An 18,748-nucleotide genomic window follows, 5' to 3' on the forward strand; every position below is an offset into this window, starting at 1 on the left:
TCTTATTTTTACAGTGTACACATTTCGTTAGTTTCTTTTCTTTCCTTCTGTATTTGACGTTTCTCTATTAATAAATGTGTTTCGAAGAATATGTAGGCTTCGTTTTATTTTCAATCTTAGAAAAAGAAGAAGATTCGTTGGCCGGATTGAAAAAGCGAATCCGTGTCGAAAACAAAGTAAAATAAAATGGTGACGCGGAGAGAGTCTTGGCACACGCGCTAACCGATTTATTATTGACTCGGGTCATGGATAGCCGCGACCGGGCGACAGTTACAGCGAAAAAAGCAAATCGACCGGAATACCTCTCACTGCTCTGTTTCCGGTCCAGCCTCGTGAACCCAACATCAACCGTGGAATTTGGAGAACTCTATATTTACACATCGATTTTTCTCTCCTTTCCTTTCACCGACAATAAATTCTATTCAAAACCATCGGCTCGTAAAATTTATTCTTCATATGCACTTTAATTATACCTATCCCATTTTACCAATTATTTTACTAATTATACCATTTCGTGTATCATAGCTTGTATGATTTATAGTGTATATTCGCACGTTGATTTTTCTTTCTTTTTCCTTAACACGTGATAAATTTCATTCAAAATCAACGGCTAATAAAATTCTCGTTAGTTGCAGTTATTTCAATTGCACATTTCTCGCCTCACAAACTGGTTAGTTATGTTTCATGGTTTTTCGTTGAAGTTATGTCAGTGCTGTGTAAGCCTCTTAGAAGCTAAACTGGCTATTTTCGTTTTCTTATCAATTCCTCAATTTCATCAGATAAATACGCGATTAATGTTCACGATAAATTCTCAAAAACAAATGAGTTACTTTCATGAACGAATGAATATTATTACACAAACGAATATTATCAAGATATGTTTGAAAAATGGTATTTGTAAGATCGTTTTCTTTGCTTCTCGATTTACCGAGTCTCCAATTTGTCCTCTGAGAGGTTCCTACATTTCGATATTATCGATCAGTCAGAAAAATGTGCATATAATTGAAACACTAAAAATTTAGAGAAATATTAGAGTTAACAGAAATTACTATTTAACCATAATTCACATTATAAAATTATAGCACATGTTCACAGTGTAAATATCCTTTTTATACGACGAGTAATTGTAAATTGTGCAATTTGTAAAATACCTACTTCTTAGGATTAAAACATTATAGTTGTTGTTATTTTTATAGAGTACAGTTTTGCTTCTAATATGACTCTATTGATCCATCTTTCAAATTCTTTAACTTCCAACCGCTTTCATACATTTTACATTAGAATAAATTTTGATAGCAAATAGATAAAAATTGTATCCTCAATAAGAAGCGTTGTGTTCCATTCCTTTTGCAATTTTTTTTTGTGACAAATCCATAGCTTCCGAATCAGAGCTTTGCACATTAGTATTTTGCTCAATATTTATCCAAATTCTCTGAAGAGAAATAACCAAAATTGCCGCTGCAATACAATACAACAAAGTCCCTCTAACGAATAGAAATTTAATCGATTTCTGACGATCCACGACCGTATCTACTTATCTGGCCATTCGGTTCTTATAAACCGAATCTACTTCGGTATTACGCTAACAAAAAACAAAGCAATGGCGAGAACTGGAAAATTCCTATTGCATTATTTGCCCTCTGAATTATTATATTCTCTCATTTTCATATGCAACTGCTTAAAGAAATTCATTATTTCAGTTAAGAGTCCATCAGTCGCGTAAATCCGCTTACATTACAGTCCTTAACGCGTTGACTCGAATTTGATGTATTTTACCGGAGCCACAACACGTTCGAACGCACTGCACCATAACGCTATTGTTATTGCAAAATATTACATTATATCTACATACTGTATTTTTCTCCGACCACGTTACCTAGGTCATTCGCATTGTCCAACACTATCTATGGCTCGTGAAATTTATCTGATTTCGATCGTCATAAAAAATTGAATAAAACGTAGGTCACCGGTTGCCACTGTGACAGTCAAAGTGTTAAAGGGTTAAACGAATGATCCATCGTAAGCTACGGTGAGAGGCCAATTACAAACGGTCGGTGAGATGTCTGTGTGCACGCGGTGCTCGTTATTTTCGGACGGTAATCCAAGTCCGACGAAAATACCGGCCTTCCCAGTGCCGGACACGAAAATAAAAAAAATCGTAATTGTCGAAGCCCCGGGGCAACGAGGATAGTATCGTCTTGGCTCGCGTCACCGGCTGTAAATCCGGACAGTCGTCGTTCGTCGATTCGCCTATTACACTGTTTCCTTTTGACAGTTATCGTCGCGTATTTATGAGACACGTTCCGCCGCCTCTTCTTTCCTCACGTTCGCACCTTGCTTTTCCTACACCCGGAAGTCATGTCTCGCGATCCTTGTTAGCCAATGTCGTCACAACCAATATCGCTTTCCACGCAGCTCTTTAAACCCTCTTCGACCAGTTTCCGGATCGTTCTTTTTCTTTTAGGTATACGATTATTCTATGTTTATTTCGTTATCATCGTTTCAGTATTTTGAGGAAGCTTTTTCATAATATTGCTAACGCGGTTTTTAGCTTATTCTTCTTTTGACAATTGCTAGATCGTTCTCTTTGTTTTATTTCTTGGTATTTATACGTATACGGTATTATGGTGGCTGTTTATTATTCTGAAAATGTTCCTTGATAATAACAATTGTCTGTATCGGCTTTGAGATCAACCCTCTTGTTTAAAAATTATTTTCGCACGTATCTTTCATATGCAAGCTGGTTATTCCAATTTCCAAGATAGAATGTTCAAGTAAATCTCCGCATCGTGAAAATGCTAAAATATTTATCTAAACCTGTTCTTAAATACCAACTAAAATGGAAAAAGAAAATAAAAGAAGAAAAAACTCCCAGTAAAGTCTCATGTTATAAATAATGAAATATTTATTCAAACCTAGTCTTAGATTCCAATTTCCCTAACTAAAACCCTCGTTAAATTGCCCACTTTCTGAATGCTAGAATATTTCTCCAAATCTGTTCTTAAACTCCAATACCCAAACTAAAACCTTCACGTAAATTCGCATATTCTGAATGCTAAAATACTTATCCAAACGTGCTCTTACATTTCAATTTCCGACTTAAAATCCCCACGTAAATTCACCCATTTTGTAAGCTAAGATATTTATCCGAACCTAGAGCCTCAAGTTCCAATTTCCAAAATAAAATCCTCAAAGGAAAATTTCCATCGTTTAAATATCGTTACATTGATAGAAAGCTCGGCTTGAATTCCATCTTGGAAATATTCTTAGGGGGCGGCAGTGGAATATCTCGTAGGATCGCAGACTGCGAACCGGAGAACGTTAATGACGATCTTTCGGTACGGTTTCCGGAATTCTACACACGATCTACAGAAATCCACCGTGCCGAGCATGCAAGCATGCGATACAGACATTGCTCACGCTCTTGATTTGTGTTGGAATCCTAGCAAGAGACGCGGCCATCGAGGGTTATATCTCAACAATGAAATATATTCCAGCAACAGTTTCTTACTGCCACGCTGTGTACAACGTCGTTTGATATCTAAATCGTTTCGACGATATTTGAACACGGGCTACCCGTTGGTCCGTCTGTGTCGCAAAACTGAGCATCGAGGAGGCTGTTTTCGGAGCTACATCTACATCAGGACACTTTGGGGGCAAGGATGGCCCCCTTGGACGTATTTCTTTGGACGTATACGAGCGAACCGAGTTTCTAACAGAGTGGACTATAGTCAGAGAGATAAGAGTATTTTTAGAAGCACAGAGAAATTAGAAATTAGTAAATGTGTACGAGTGGAACGAGAATATCTATGCAAATTTTGATTTTTGTCGACAGAGTGGAAGAAGCGTAATTTAAGAACAGGTTCCTTTCGTCCGCTAGATATTATAAGGAATACTCTATTTGAATATTTTACATATTTTAGCATTTTATGTATTTTAAATTTCCCCTGAATACATAGAAACTCGTAGTTTAGCAATGAGATATTTCGATGAATGTTTATTTCCAACAGACTTATAGCTTTCGATGCGTATTAATCAATACGCACTAGGCCCAGAGAAGAATTTTGTGGCTTTTAATGTCATAATTTACTGCAGTACTTCGTTCCAGACTAATTGTCTAATTAATTAAAAAACGATATGGGAGATATCGCGGAAAATATTCTCATTTGAAGAATTAATCGTATGATTATAGAAATTTGAGAACGGCAATCAATAATAACGCAACTTTATTTACTTTATGGGTCCATTTACCAACGGAATTTCAAATCTTTAGAATATCCAAATGGTCAAGCGCTTGCTACGAACTTCGGTTCAAAAGCCCAGCAAATATGTTCAGAATAGGCTAATAATACCGGTACCATTTGTATCGATATTTCTGAACCACCGAAGTATTGTAATTATAACATCGATGTGAGCTTCGCTGTGTAAACGAGGAGCAGAGTGACAAATGTGTATTTCTGTGCAACATTGTGCAACATCTTGCTCTGATTTATCTTTGCAACTTGTCTCCGATGTCAGATGAATTCTCACAGATAATCGTACGTTATGTTACGTACGATTACGCAAACGTGGCAATTAAACGATTTCTTTTATCTGCATAAAAGTAAAGAAGCTTCGAAGTCAAAAACTGTACATAGAATTGTATATCATCGGTTGTATAAAAGATACGACGAAGTTAATTAAAAGATAATTTTTTTTTTCCCCGAAGCATCGCAACTTTTGAATTAGAAATTTCGAAGCAGAAAATTATCGACTATCCGATTATTTGGTAACGAAAATTTATTTATTCCACGACCGAGCCAATAACGCGCTCCGAAAATTCGCTTCGTTATTTTCTCGTTGTCCTACTTTTTTTCATCGTCTTTCACTGTGAGCCGTAACTGATAGGAGAAAATGATAGTTACATAACTATATATATGTATATATAGCAGGATGCTGTCAAAAAACTAGGGTAACTGTCAATTGTTAACGATGAGTTTAATGTCTTGTAGGCGTTACATGGACGGTGTGCGCATTCATCAAACGAATTAACGGGATGTTTTCTAGAACCGTCGATTAAAGTGTACGTTGCTGTGAAGTGATAAACGAAAATAACGAAAAAACCTAGCGATTGTTGCTGCCGGTAATTTCACCGGTAAATGAAATTTAGAACGAGCGTAATTTTTCATCCTTCGAACAAAGTCCCGCGCTTCCTTTTCAATGATCAGTTTCGTGAACTTTTCTTTCCAAGAAACTCTAACGATTTCGCTAAACTACACAATTTAAAAAATTCCACTTGACAATTCTATTTAATTCCCTACAATCTAAATCGTTAAAAAAATGTGACGGAATTTTACACTTTTAAACAGTTAGCTGCTGCGACCTCTTTGAAAAGAGGTTCTAGTACCTAAAAGCAAGCGAGTATACTCATCAAACACAGAGTATGCGTGGCTGTAATAATGTAGAGTTCAAGTTGTAACTAACAGACTGTTTTATTTTTTAATTTAATTGCTGACAGGGCTCGTAGTAACACAAAATATCGCCACTTCTTCACGAGTATACTCGTGAAGAACAGCTAACCGATCGACGATTGCTTCTAATTCCCCAAACTTAGAAATTTTTCAAAATTTCACGTTCTTAGGGATTGCCTTTGCTTTTCCGAAAGAAAAGTTCAATATTCCACCGATCGTAATACGATAGACATTTTCTTTGACGTAGAGAATATTCAGGAAATACGTAAACGCAGATTATTCACCGCTCAATCTCAACGAGATGGCGAGCGGACCTCGAAGAGTCACGAGTTTAATGAACCAAGGCGATAAGGTTAATTAATAAACGGCATAGTAAATGGACTGTATCGTGTGGTCTTACCTTGCCCTGCATAATCAGGCGGATGGTCAGAGTGACCGAGGGGTCATCGTTCAAAACTGGTTTCGAATCCATACTGTCCATAATGAAGTCACAGGTCCTGTGATCCGAACGAAAGCTCTTCTTGAGACTTACGGGGAGAGGGGAAGGATAAGAGGCAGGATAAGGTGGGCAGGGGAAAGGTTAGGCGAGTGATTTTAGTTGGAGGGGTCTTGGGACGTGCTTTTCAATCGCTCCCTGGTGTGTTCAGTCCTTGCACTGCAATCAAAATATGCATACAGATTAGTTAATGATTCCTTAGAAGTTCGAGTGTAGCGTTGAAACAGTTTATTACATTTTACTCGGATGTACATGGCGAATTCCTGTAACGTATTGTTATATCGTTGTAATTTAGGAATATTACATGTACAAATCCATCGTGAATTATAAATTAAGTTTTAAAAGAAGTTACGCAGCAAGCTACGGACTCTCAATCATCCGAAATTGAGTACTAATTTTTTAATTCTTAAAGAAAGATAACTTTATTTCCACTGGGTATGTTCTATCTCTCGTTGTTGTTTTACAATGTTTTTTAACGGCTTATTTAACCTCCTGCTGTCCTCGATTCCTCTTCACGTTTTGTACCTTTGAAGATATCTTCTTCTTTCGAGCCATTTTATTCGTAGAGTTTGTAGTATACACAAAAGGTACAAAGATCCAATTGAATAGCGAAAGCAAATATTTCAAATAAATTTCGGGTTATATCACAAAATTATGGAATCTGTATTGGATTAAATTAATTCATTGTCATTTTGTGGGTTGGTAGGATTCTGCGTAACTTGGTCTAATTAAAATAATACGACAAGATTTTAATAATATATCACGATCGTGGTTTACACGCTATAGATTATTCTATTCTATTGCGATTTCATAAATTATCTTCGGTATACTATAATTTACATGATTTTACAATTTTCAACATGGTTTCAGGAACATAATTTTCTTCAGATTATTACTGGAATTATCAGATCTTAGAATCTTAGGATTTTATTACGAAATACGATGCATTCTGTAAAATATTTTAGTCACCTTCCAATCGATATACCAATCTAATTTTGAATTTTAATTATACTTATTGCACGTATATATAAGTTCCGTTGAGAAGCTCAGTGAACAAGTGGATTTTTCCAAGAAAAACAAAGAACAGTAAACGTGACAAAATTTGTTATGAACTAGCGAACTTTAACGAACACATCAAATAATGCGTCACAATGTAACCAAAGATTTCATCCTATCGTTTTTTCACTTATCACGCAGTTTCCAAATTTGGAAAAAGAATCAGAGTCCTCAATCATATTTGTGAACAAGCGATTGCGATAGAAATTAGAAAAATTGAAAGCTAAATAGCCATACAATAATCGTTATCTCGTTATTCTGTTGTCTTTACAGACTTTTCGATCGAACTTTAACATCAGCCAAAGTTTTCCCAAACCAAAGATCTTTATCATTCATATCGCTTCTCCACCGAGAAAAATTCGACGAAACGAAATTAAAAACGAAACGATTTGTACAATATCGCGAAAACTTTCGCCAACATTCGACAGGAATCCGATTGAAAGTATTGATTGCAAATATCCCGATGAATGTATAACGTTTTCGAAGATAGTTTTTAATTCTGAAGCTCGTTGTATAGAATTCTAAAAGAGGATTGGGTAAACAGCGTGGTCAGTTATCGATCGGGTTACATATCGTGATTTTTATCTCTCGAAATACTTTTCCAAGCTACGTATTTACCTCGCTGCTTTCTGATTTAATCTATCGACGAAGCAATAACTATCAAAGCAGGTGATTTTCAATCCACCTCCTTGAATACATACAAAGATGGAAAAACGTATAATGGGTCACTATTAATCGGGTATTTATATAATCACGAAAGAAGGAGGATCGAATGCCAAGATTCCAATTATTCAAACAACACTGCGAAGAGTAATGTCACTTTGCGACTGGCTCTTCTACAATTCTATTATCTTCGTTTATCTGAATGCAAATATTAATTCCAATGATAAATATACATTGCTCGCCGGTAGAATTAATCTCGGATTTTAATATACCACGTCTTTGCAATACCGTTTCAAGAAATGCGTTTCGGTTATTCATATCTAATAATAAAAAAAGAAAAAAAGGTCTGCGAGTATATGGAACTATAGGCCTATTAAATTTTTACATATATCTCGAAATTATAGAAGAAGTAAGTTAGTCAAAGAGCCATTATAATCAACAATTCAAATGTAATTAATGCTAAAAGACTAGAATTAAAGCTTCAACCGTAATTTACTCCAGCTTTCATATTTAATAACAAAATGAAAAAAAAAATTGAGAATTCTTTTTAAACAACAGGTCTGTGAATGTATGGAACTATAGGCCTATTTAATTTTTACGTATCTCGAAATTATAGAAGTAAGCTGTTTAAAGAGCCATTATAATTAATAATTCAAATGTAATTAATATTAAAAAGACTAGAATGAAAACCTCAAACGAATTTTACTCGAGTTACAAATTTTCTCTTACAAATTGCCTTCCCACAAAGTTTCGCAATTTTCCTCAAAAATTAAAAAGATTTTAAAGATTTTTTAGACACTACAAATAATTCGAAATAAATAAAAAGGACGAACCTGTGATATTTCTAGTATCCTAATATTATCGTCAAAACATATTCGCTGTACCATTCGTTTGTTCTAACGTGTCTAGCTGTGCAAATAATTTGCCCAAGTCCAACAGAAATCCCGAGAACATAGTGAAACGAGTCCGACGAAATTTCATTTATCGCCGGTTCGATAAATTAAAATGGTAGTAGGAGATTAAAGAGGGAACAAAACAATTGGTGAGAAGCATGAAGGAGAACTAGGTTACAAAGCCAACATAATTCGACCGATTCACCGGCGACAGGCTAACGACGAAGCTGAGAGGCGAAGAACAAATATATCTTAGCTCGAACGACCGGCTCGACATCAAAGCTTCTCAGAAATAAACGAAATATGTACAATTGCCGGTGCGAACTTAACGCGATTTCCACTGTACTGACGAACCAATGGGACCCAAGAACCACCGTAATTCTCTTCAACGACATTTCCAACTCGTTCTCGTATAGTTTTCTAAGCCGCGTGAATTCTATTTCCGTGGAAAACGCGGGCAATACGAACGATCAGCAATCGCAACGCTCGCACAGTTAAATAAACATTACATTATCGTCAGCGTGATGCACACAGTATTCCAGGAAGCTGTGCAACAAACGCCGATTTGCATACAGAATTCCAAACCAAAGATGTTGAAATAATTTGGTAAAACGGCTGGTCGAGTTAGATTTGTTTAAGAGGATAGATGATATTGATCATTGCGATGGATATTGATCATTGCGATGCGTAATTGATCCTTCATTCTTGGGTAGTTTTAGCTTGAAACGGAGAAAAGAATTCTTTAGTTTTTAACTGCTCGTTTATCTTACTATTTCATTGTGTTCCATTTATCGTTGTCGTTACCTTCCCGCTAGTTTTAGCTTTAAGAGAATTCCTTAATTTTCGTCTGTTCCTTTTTCATACTTTTTACGTTGGAATAAATTTGAAAAATTTAGAATAAATTTCCGAATAGATGTATTAAAATTGTATGAACGCATGCAGAGCGTAAAAGTTAAGAGACGTTGTTTTTAGTTCTTTTCAGATTTTCTTACTACGAATCTATATACTTTTCTACATTGGTATTAACACACATATATTTATCCAGGTTCTGGCAATACTCACAATTTTCTTTCTAGAAAAATAGTTAAAATTGACGCTATAATAAAATTTTATTTGCCAATCTTAGTTGGTGATGGATTAATGTCTGTCTACTTACTGCATGAACCAAAAGTGAAAGAGATTGGCGATTTATTATATAAATTGTTCGTCCTCCGATTTGATTATACAAATGACTCTATTATAACGTACATTCTATAATTTCCAAACGCAATTGCTCAAAGAAATTCTGGCTATTATCACATCATTCGAGCTTATTATTCGAACAAGTTTATAAATAAAAAAGAAGAGAAATGTTGCAAATACTATTTTTTAAATTTACCTTGGAATTTGCTATTCTTTATTGACTTCTTCTTGTAATAAATTAACTCGTGGAAGTAATCTTTCTTATTCCTTTTTTAACAGAAAATTGAAATTAACGAACGATGGAATTGAACAATTTGGCTCCTGAGAGTTCCATTTACACGCTAGAATTACATTTTAAATTTCAATAATAGCGAATGCTTGAGCAATTCTATTTGGAACGAATCCGCGTAACTAAATTTGTATTCTGATTTTCACTGTTGTAAGAGACAAAGAAGATGCCGTTTCGGATTGACGTTATTTTCAAGGCTCGCGCGCGTTAACCGAGAGTGTGTGTATCATTGGCTGTCTGTTCTTTGTTGGTTCTAACGAACCTCTTCCTCATTACGTGTACGTGTATAGAAGCCACTTAAATATAACTTTCTGTCACAAAGAAACCCTACGGCAACAAGAGAGAAAAATATGTTCAATAATCGTGCGCTGTGTTTTGTACGTGTGCGGGACGTGTCTGGAGAAGGTAACTAATGGAGTTGCTATAATACGCTTGTATCAAGCGTTCGAAAATACGAATTTTTCATAAACTTAAATTTTCAGTGCCTCAGCTGTTCGACTCTATCTCTTGTCAATTTTTTACATGATATAAATAAGCTGATAAATCGTACGACGAATTTAAAAGATAGTTAGTTTAAGAAAGAATACTTTTCAATTTATGAAGACGATCGTTGTGGTCGCTAAATTACTTACTAAAATTGTTTTCGCAGAAAAGAATAATTAAAGAATAATAAAAGAAAGTATCATTTGAAGATAATTTAAAGCGATGTAGAATGTTTCATTTGATACTGATTGTAAGTTAGGTATCATTCACTTGTACATCATTTTATGTCCTTCATTATGAAACTTCCATAGTCACTATTTATGACAACGTTGCGATCTATTATACGAACAGCGTTATTTAATTAGTATTCTAACATTATGCATCACTGTGCAATTTTAAAGTGTAGAAGACTATTAGACACGAAGAGTATGCGAAGCAGAAAATCGTTTGCAACGTATCTTTCGTTTTTCAAAAAGAAATAACACAGTTTGAAAATAGTTCATTTTTATATAATTTAATCAGAGCGTCGCGGCGTTTCATATATATTTTTTAAGTATGTTCATATTTAGAATACTGTTTATCTATGGAGGAATTCGGAAAGGAAACGGTATATATAACGCTACTCGAAACACATCAATTTTGTTAAAGGATGTAACCTAAAAACTGGGTCGTATAAATTCTAAATATTAACATAACAAATAGCCGGCGGTTGTAAATCTATTTTAAGTGCTTCCTAAGTAGAGCCAAATGAAATTATAAATAGAAGTGTACATCAAATAATATTTTGAATAATGGATGGAATTAAAACGAAAGACAGCCAAAAACGAGGGACACGAACGTTTGTCACGCTGGTCTTGAGAAAGAAATGTTTAAACAGATTTCCACTTAATTATTCCAAATAATATATTAACAATATATATAATACACGTTTTCCAACGTTGTGTGTTGAGTTTTTTTAACGTAGAAAATACCAATTGCATAAATTGTTCCATAAATACGAACAATAGGATTTTCATGCAAAGCAATTCAAACATATAAATTCCAGCCACTTTTCTAGTTGTTCCATCATATTTCTCACCAATTTCCTCATTAATTTTCGATCAGAATAATACGAGTAATTCATTTTATTTTCATGAATTTTATTAACGAAAAGCTTAAAGCTTAAATTAATTCCTTTTCCTTTTTTTAATGCAGCACTAGACCACGGAACCGAATACTCGGACCATAGAAATATATAAAAATAAAATTTAGACGACGAAGCAACATAATCTTATTATGTTATTAACGACTACTTCAAACAAATTCAGAGCTACTAAGTTAGTTCGAGAGTTATAAAATCCCATGGAATTAGTGAAAAGAAACCGAGCGATGGATGGATATCTAATAGGACAATAGGATTATTGTAGCCTTTCAGGATTAAATCCGCCCACATTTTTATTAATAGCCCATAAATTACGAATTTTCCAACAACGATAGACGCCATTAAACTATTCTAAACTAACATTAGCAATGCCCTATACTTTTATAAACCATAAGAAGGGAGAAATTTTTTATCCAAATTCATTTTATCCAACAAAGGGAAGAGAATCGTATACTCTCGTAGATTATATCTCATCCCTGTGCGTTTTTGAAGTGCCATGTTCTCGTAATAATAATCTTTTATGTCCTCAAATAAAAACACACGGCATTGTACACTGCTGCAAAGAAAACCCCTAAAAAGAAGTACAAAAAAGAAAACGAATGAAATACATAGCGCTTAAGCGAGAAAAAACACACAACGATAAGATAAATTACGCGACAGCCGCCGTTATTAGATCAAACGAGAATTCATAATACACCTTTGTCACGCGAATTCCATCCCCTCGCAGCTAATACACCGATTTGCGCGGCGTTCGCAACAGATTTTAGCCGGTAAAACTTCTTAGAGGCCGTCCACGATCGGATCAGAAGGTTACGAGGATCGTTCGGGAAAATTCCAACGGTAAAATGGTAATAAAGCGTAGATAAAGGGATTTACGGTTACGAAATGTTAGTCATTCCTGAGCAAATGATGTGTAGTGCTTAGAGCAGGTAGGGTTTCGCTCGTTCAGTTTTCAGGTCAGGCGATAAATACCTAAAAGTGCGAGGGAAATGTCGTCGAGCCAATATCAAAGTGTGCACCACGTGACACACACACATACACACGTCAACACACGTACAGCCGTCTGCTCGATCTAATTTGTCCGCTCCGCCTTTTACCATTCTGTTCCTTTGAAATTCCGCGATATCCTATTGGGGACGCGGTAAAGGTCAATTTCCCTTTAAGATGACGCTTTTTCAAGCACAAAGATCACACACGGAATTTTCTTTAGTTTACGCAAAACTGTTTTATCTGTGCCGAGCCGCGGAGTTCTTGCGAGGGTTGTTCGAGGAGGCGTATAAATAACGTGTTTATAAAATTTTCGGACGTATTGCTGTGCAGGGAAAACAGAAGATTCTACTAGAGCGCAGAAATTGTATTCTGCCAAGGTTTAAATTCCGTGTCGCTAGTTAAATTTGATCCATCTGTTAAATTAATCCGTACGTGGACAACTAGAACGTTGTGATTAGGGTAAACTTCGAAGCGTTAATACTCGTAGCTTTTGTATAAATTTTGCAGTAAAATATTTTCTCTAGGAAATAAAGAAACTAGTTTCAGAAAGTATACACGCGAGTGGCAACGCCAGAGACGAAGAAGATGAGAGTTTCTATAAATTTAATGCATCGAGTATTAAGAAAATTTATAACGAAGATAATCGAGAACATACTGTTGATAGAAAATACCATTTTTCTATTTATTGCAAAATATTTATCGGTATTTCTTTTTTCAATTTCCATCTATAAACTGATGTTAGTAATAAAGTAAATGATACTACACAATGTTATTGGACACTTGACATGGAAGATCACGACAGAAAAACGTATACCTGAAAGGTAGTCACATGGAGAATTTTATATCGAACGTGTATAAACAACACGTAACAACATATTTCACTCTACGTACATTTTCCACCAATTTAACTCGTCTAATATTAAAAAGTATATAATTCTTTCAACTATATTTTATTTCTATTACTGTTTGCTAACTATCAAAATGTGCAGGACATATAATACAGCTTCGTATCTTGTCGTACACTATCTATCGCTCAAACGCCTCCTCTCAACGTGACCGTGATGTTACCAACATGTTGATAATGAAAATCAAACGTTGTACGCCATTAAAAATCTACCGCAAGCTGGAATTCATTAAATATCGCCATTTATACGAAACTAGCAGTTCTGTTCGAATTATTTTATCGAAAAATTAAATTGAAAAAAATGGTAACTCGAGCAGACATTTGTCGGTTATATCTGGTTTCTAAATCAAGAAAGCATGACAGTGATCTAACAATGCAATAATTTGTCACGGCGTTCAAAGTAGAAAAACGTCAGACGATCTATTCCAGAAAATAATTTGAATATTTCTTAAGAAAACTATGAAACAAAGGAAACTTCAGCCGGTCGACTCAAAAGGCTATAAATAAAACTTCGATATTACTTAATGTCAGCTTTAATAACGGAGAGTACACTTCCGATTGAGAATGAAGCGATCGGCTTTTAGAATATTGCGACGAGACAAACTTTCAACGATGAACAATTTCACGTGAACTTTATACAATATTTTGAAACTTTGTGGAATATAAATTTCTATAGATGAAATTACCTTTTCTATCATATCATATAATTTATTCAATCGAGTGTTCGTGATATAATCCTTTTAGGATAGACTATTTTAGACGCTATATTAAATATTATTTTATCATCTCAAACGACATTAAAAATATTAAAAATACTTTTGAAAAGGTGAAATGATATTATAATAGGTATGATGTTGAATAATTCTTAGCTATAGATTATTTTATGAACGCTCGGTTAAGTAAATTATATTCCCTGTATTAAACTATCTTAAACAATTTAATTTTATCCAGTAGAGCTTAGAATAATCTTAAACTTCGAAAGACTATTTTACGAACATTAATTAAATAGATTTCCTACTCGACTACACGACAAAAATAAAACACAAACCGATGTAATTTTTCAAACGAGCTAATACTAACAGCGACATTTGAACAAATTTAGCATCGGTTACAAATTGGATCAACAGCAACCATGACACAGAGAAAGGAACTACACTAGCCATTTCGAAGGACAATCCAGCTTCGATATGCAGTAAATATATAGTGAAACGAAATTTATGCTATTCCATTAGAACTGAAGATATCATCAAATGAAGCGCCATGCAGCCAATATTACCATTGAAAGAAAATAACTGTAATTGCTTGACGCTCTTTTGACAGAAGAGCACATTTAGATATTTGTTCAAGAACTATTATTTCCATTTAACTTTCTAACCGTTTCGCTTCGCTCGATTTCCTTTCTAAATAAAACTTTCGGAATTTTTCTATTTATTGTTATTAGCGTGCTTCAAGTAGAAATTTTACACTAAGATTCACTTGTTCATTTTTGTGCTAAGATACTGATAAATTCGTGACAAACAGCACGTGTGTCTAAATTCTCGGGTAAAATTTTATTGTCATTTTAAGCGACAAAGCACTAAGATCGGTACCTGCATTTAGAAGGACGGAAATACCGAAACGTTTTTCCTCCATGTTGAAGGAAGGTTTCCTTTCTGACAAATTGCTCTAACAGTAATTTGATGCTGGTATTTACTTCTACTGTTTACGATGATGAATCACAATGCGGTGAATCAATCGCAAAATGGAATTTGTTTCTATCTAGAAATAGTCAATAAAATTTTACAGAATATTCAATATTTTCAAACGTTTGTAATTTTGCAATGAATAAACATGGCGAGGTATAATAATTCTAAGGCAATAACAAATATTTAAAAAATCCTGCATTTCTAATTTCTCCACCCTGTGTCAAGACAATTGCCTATTAGTAATTTAAATTATTGTTTGAACTGTTGAGCTCTCCGATATATTCATCGTGAAATTGTAAAGTATAATCGTAAAGTATAATTCATTAAAGCTGACTCACGATGCACGTATACAATGAATAATGTATTAAGTGTATGTATATTTATATCGTATATATGTAGGTATCTTAGGTACCTACAATAATTATATTATGTTAACTATATTAAATTTTAAACGTTGTTATTGTAATGAACATAACATATGAGAAGGACGTACGAATAAAATTGAAAATGTCTAGATGCTATCTTTTTTAATGAAACTCTGTATACATTAAAGATTAATTTCCAATAAAGATTCACCTATCATCAACGAGATGCTATCATGCGCGTTGATAGTGGATTTCCAAGATTGAATTTTTCATTTATTCATTTTCTAATTACTCGATTACGTCAACGAGGATCGATTACTGAGAAACCAGCGAATGAGCAATAATTCGTAGATTTAACTAATATCGTTGTTATTTTTATTTTCCATATGAAAATTTCAGGGATTGTGCATATCGTAACCGTCGTTTAGTATATAAAGATATATTTTATCGACTCGGACATTCACGATTTATCGTCACTTGCGGCATTTAATATATAACTGCAGGTTGCTTAAATTGTTATCTGGACACTGCATAAATGAATAGTATTATTCAATTAAGAGTCTGTCCATAAATTATCATTTCTAATTCCATTATACAGCGTAATGTTCTCGTGGTAATAATTATTCTAACTTCCAAGTATGTAAATAATCTGTTAGGTAAATGATCCCGAAAGAAGGTACGATAAAAATAGAGACATTGTTCAGATTGAAATTATCAAATAAATGAAATTACTCCGATTGAATTCACTTTACAATAGCGTTAAAATCATTCGCAATAATATCTTTAACATAGTGTAAAGAGTGAGACGAATTTAAATTAAAAATAGTTTATATACAGTGGATACACATCCTTACATTTATGATACTATTTACATAATGACTGATCAAACCGAAAGTTATTATCATTTAGTAGTATCGCTACAAAAGCGTGATACTATACAAATGAAACGAATCTGACAAAAAAATCGTTTTATTAGAAAATGAGACGCTCTACATAATAATCACATACACTTTATTAATTCCCACGGAACATTTACGAAAAAAGGAAAAACATAGGAAAGAAGAAAAAAGAACCATTCGAATTTCTGTTCTCTCGTAGTTGTTCCTTCACTCAAGTAAAGAAGACAAATTAAACCTAAATTTAAACGCGCATGAAAACTTATCCCTCACATGGAACTTCATTCTTCTTAAAGTTTAGGTTCCCTTTGGTCTTCATTCTGGCTAAACAATCAGTATAGTCCTTCGTTCGAGGTTTGAAGCTTCACACTTTATTTCTAACGCAACAACGAAAAAGAGCTATTCAAATTCCTATTCACACGTAACTGATCCTCCGCTCCAGTACAGAGGATAAAATAAATCTAAATTACGACGCACATAAAAATTTATCCGTCATATAGAAATAAAGAATTTTATTCTTTCTAAAGTTTAGGTTCCCTTTAGTCTTCATTCTGGCTAAACAATCATTCCCTCGCTCAACGCCTGAAACTATTTTCCCGCCTTATTTCTAACGAGACAAACGAAACGACCGTTGATCCGTTTCTAATGAATCACCCAGTACACGCGGAAACCGGTCGTGCTTGATTCAACGTTCTCTAATAACGGAAAGGGGTTCCCGCGTTCAATGCTGCACCCCTGGCTCGACACCCCCCACTCCATCGTATCATGGGCCGCGCGCGCGCTGCTAAAAGTGCGTTAGACAGGTTTCTTGCTCTGTTCGTTGCGAACGCGCTTGGCACGTCCGACTGCTGCGTGTCGTGTACAGACACACGTAGCGAAAACACTTTGCCTCGACAAAGAGACACTGGTCTCTTTGCACGCGATCATATGAGCTAAGAGTCACGGTTATATCTCGGTCAGGCCTTTTTCTCAACGTCGTCGCCTCGATATATCGATCCGGAGAACGGTATTCCGCATCTTTTTTTCTTTAACGGCAAACCGAGGATTTTCGCGCAATAACGCGGTGTACACGTTACGCGATATTACTTGCGCGCGCGTAATATTGACCGATGCTCCACTTTTCCGTCGGCTATACAGCCCGCTCCGACGCAAGATCTTTTCAATGAGATCGCTTCTCGATTTTAACGTGTGTTCTCTTCTGATGAGATTCCGGGCAAAGATGGTTAATGAAATGGACGTCGCTTGGGAATATGGCAAATAGGAAATATTGGTTGATACTAAGCGCGCCAAATTCGAATCGACGGAGAAGATTTTGCACAAAATGTAAAATATCTTTAATACGATTTAACACGGTTAATATATACGTTGATTGGAGTAATTCGAGAGATATGTTGCAACGAATTATTACCAAATCAACTCTTGTTAAAGCAATTTCATTTGAGAAAAGAAATATTACAAGCACGAGACATTTTAAATATGTTAGGACTTTCGATGCGCTTCACTGAAATTCATAATTGTTTGCAACGTGAAATTTGGAAATTATTGCAAGCTTGCATCTTTTACATGTTTATTACAGGCTATTTAATGTTGAGCTTAACGCACTACACGTGCTCGCTTTCTGTTTTCAATATTTCACATTCTATAACCTAAAATTGTGTCTCACAATTTTTCCTGAAATTATTTTTATTTCCAACACTGCTTTAAAGCATTTGATAATTGAAAACCATTGTAGCAACACGTATTTACTACGCGTTACATGACATTTACTGCACGTTCATTCTTTGGTTAAAACATATCCTCGTGATCAATGAAACTTGGAGCAACGATTCGAACAAGCGTGGATAATGTAATATTGATGTGTCGAACGATACGGCTTTTTTCGATTCAATAAATTTTCCGTGTCATTGACAGATGGCACTGACGCTGCTACGCAGATAAAAACATGCAAACGTGGGTTAAAGACAAGTATTTTTGCTCGTTAGATCCTAACTACCATGTGCATAAACGAGTTTTTGCTAGATCAGGATAATGGATTATTCGATCCTTATCGATCGTCGATAATAATGCATCTGTTGTACGATAACGAACGATTGCACAATGTACGCGTTAATCGAGAATATTTAACTTAGACTATATTTAATGAACGTCCGTGCGGCAGTTAAGTAATCAAAGAAACCTTAAGACGAACTTGATACACTATAATATATTTATTTCACATTTATTGGAAATTAATTTCCTACCTTTCCAACGAAAAT

General features: G+C 34.8%; 1 protein-coding gene across 5 annotated transcripts in view; it reads right to left on the reverse strand.

Annotated features, from left to right (window-relative positions):
* LOC126923888 (poly(rC)-binding protein 3) overlaps window positions 1-18,748 on the reverse strand; it is a 326,340-nt gene that overhangs the window by 81,619 nt on the left and 225,973 nt on the right. For all 5 annotated transcript variants that reach the window (XM_050737807.1, XM_050737802.1, XM_050737806.1 and 2 more), the window contains one exon: window positions 5,851-6,105. In XM_050737807.1, coding sequence (XP_050593764.1) covers window positions 5,851-5,931 — 81 coding nt within the window. In that variant the 5' untranslated portion in view covers window positions 5,932-6,105. The remainder of the gene's footprint in view (window positions 1-5,850; window positions 6,106-18,748) is intronic.

The sequence above is a fragment of the Bombus affinis genome, chromosome 14 (assembly GCF_024516045.1).
Source record: "Bombus affinis isolate iyBomAffi1 chromosome 14, iyBomAffi1.2, whole genome shotgun sequence".
Taxonomy (NCBI): domain Eukaryota; kingdom Metazoa; phylum Arthropoda; class Insecta; order Hymenoptera; family Apidae; genus Bombus; species Bombus affinis.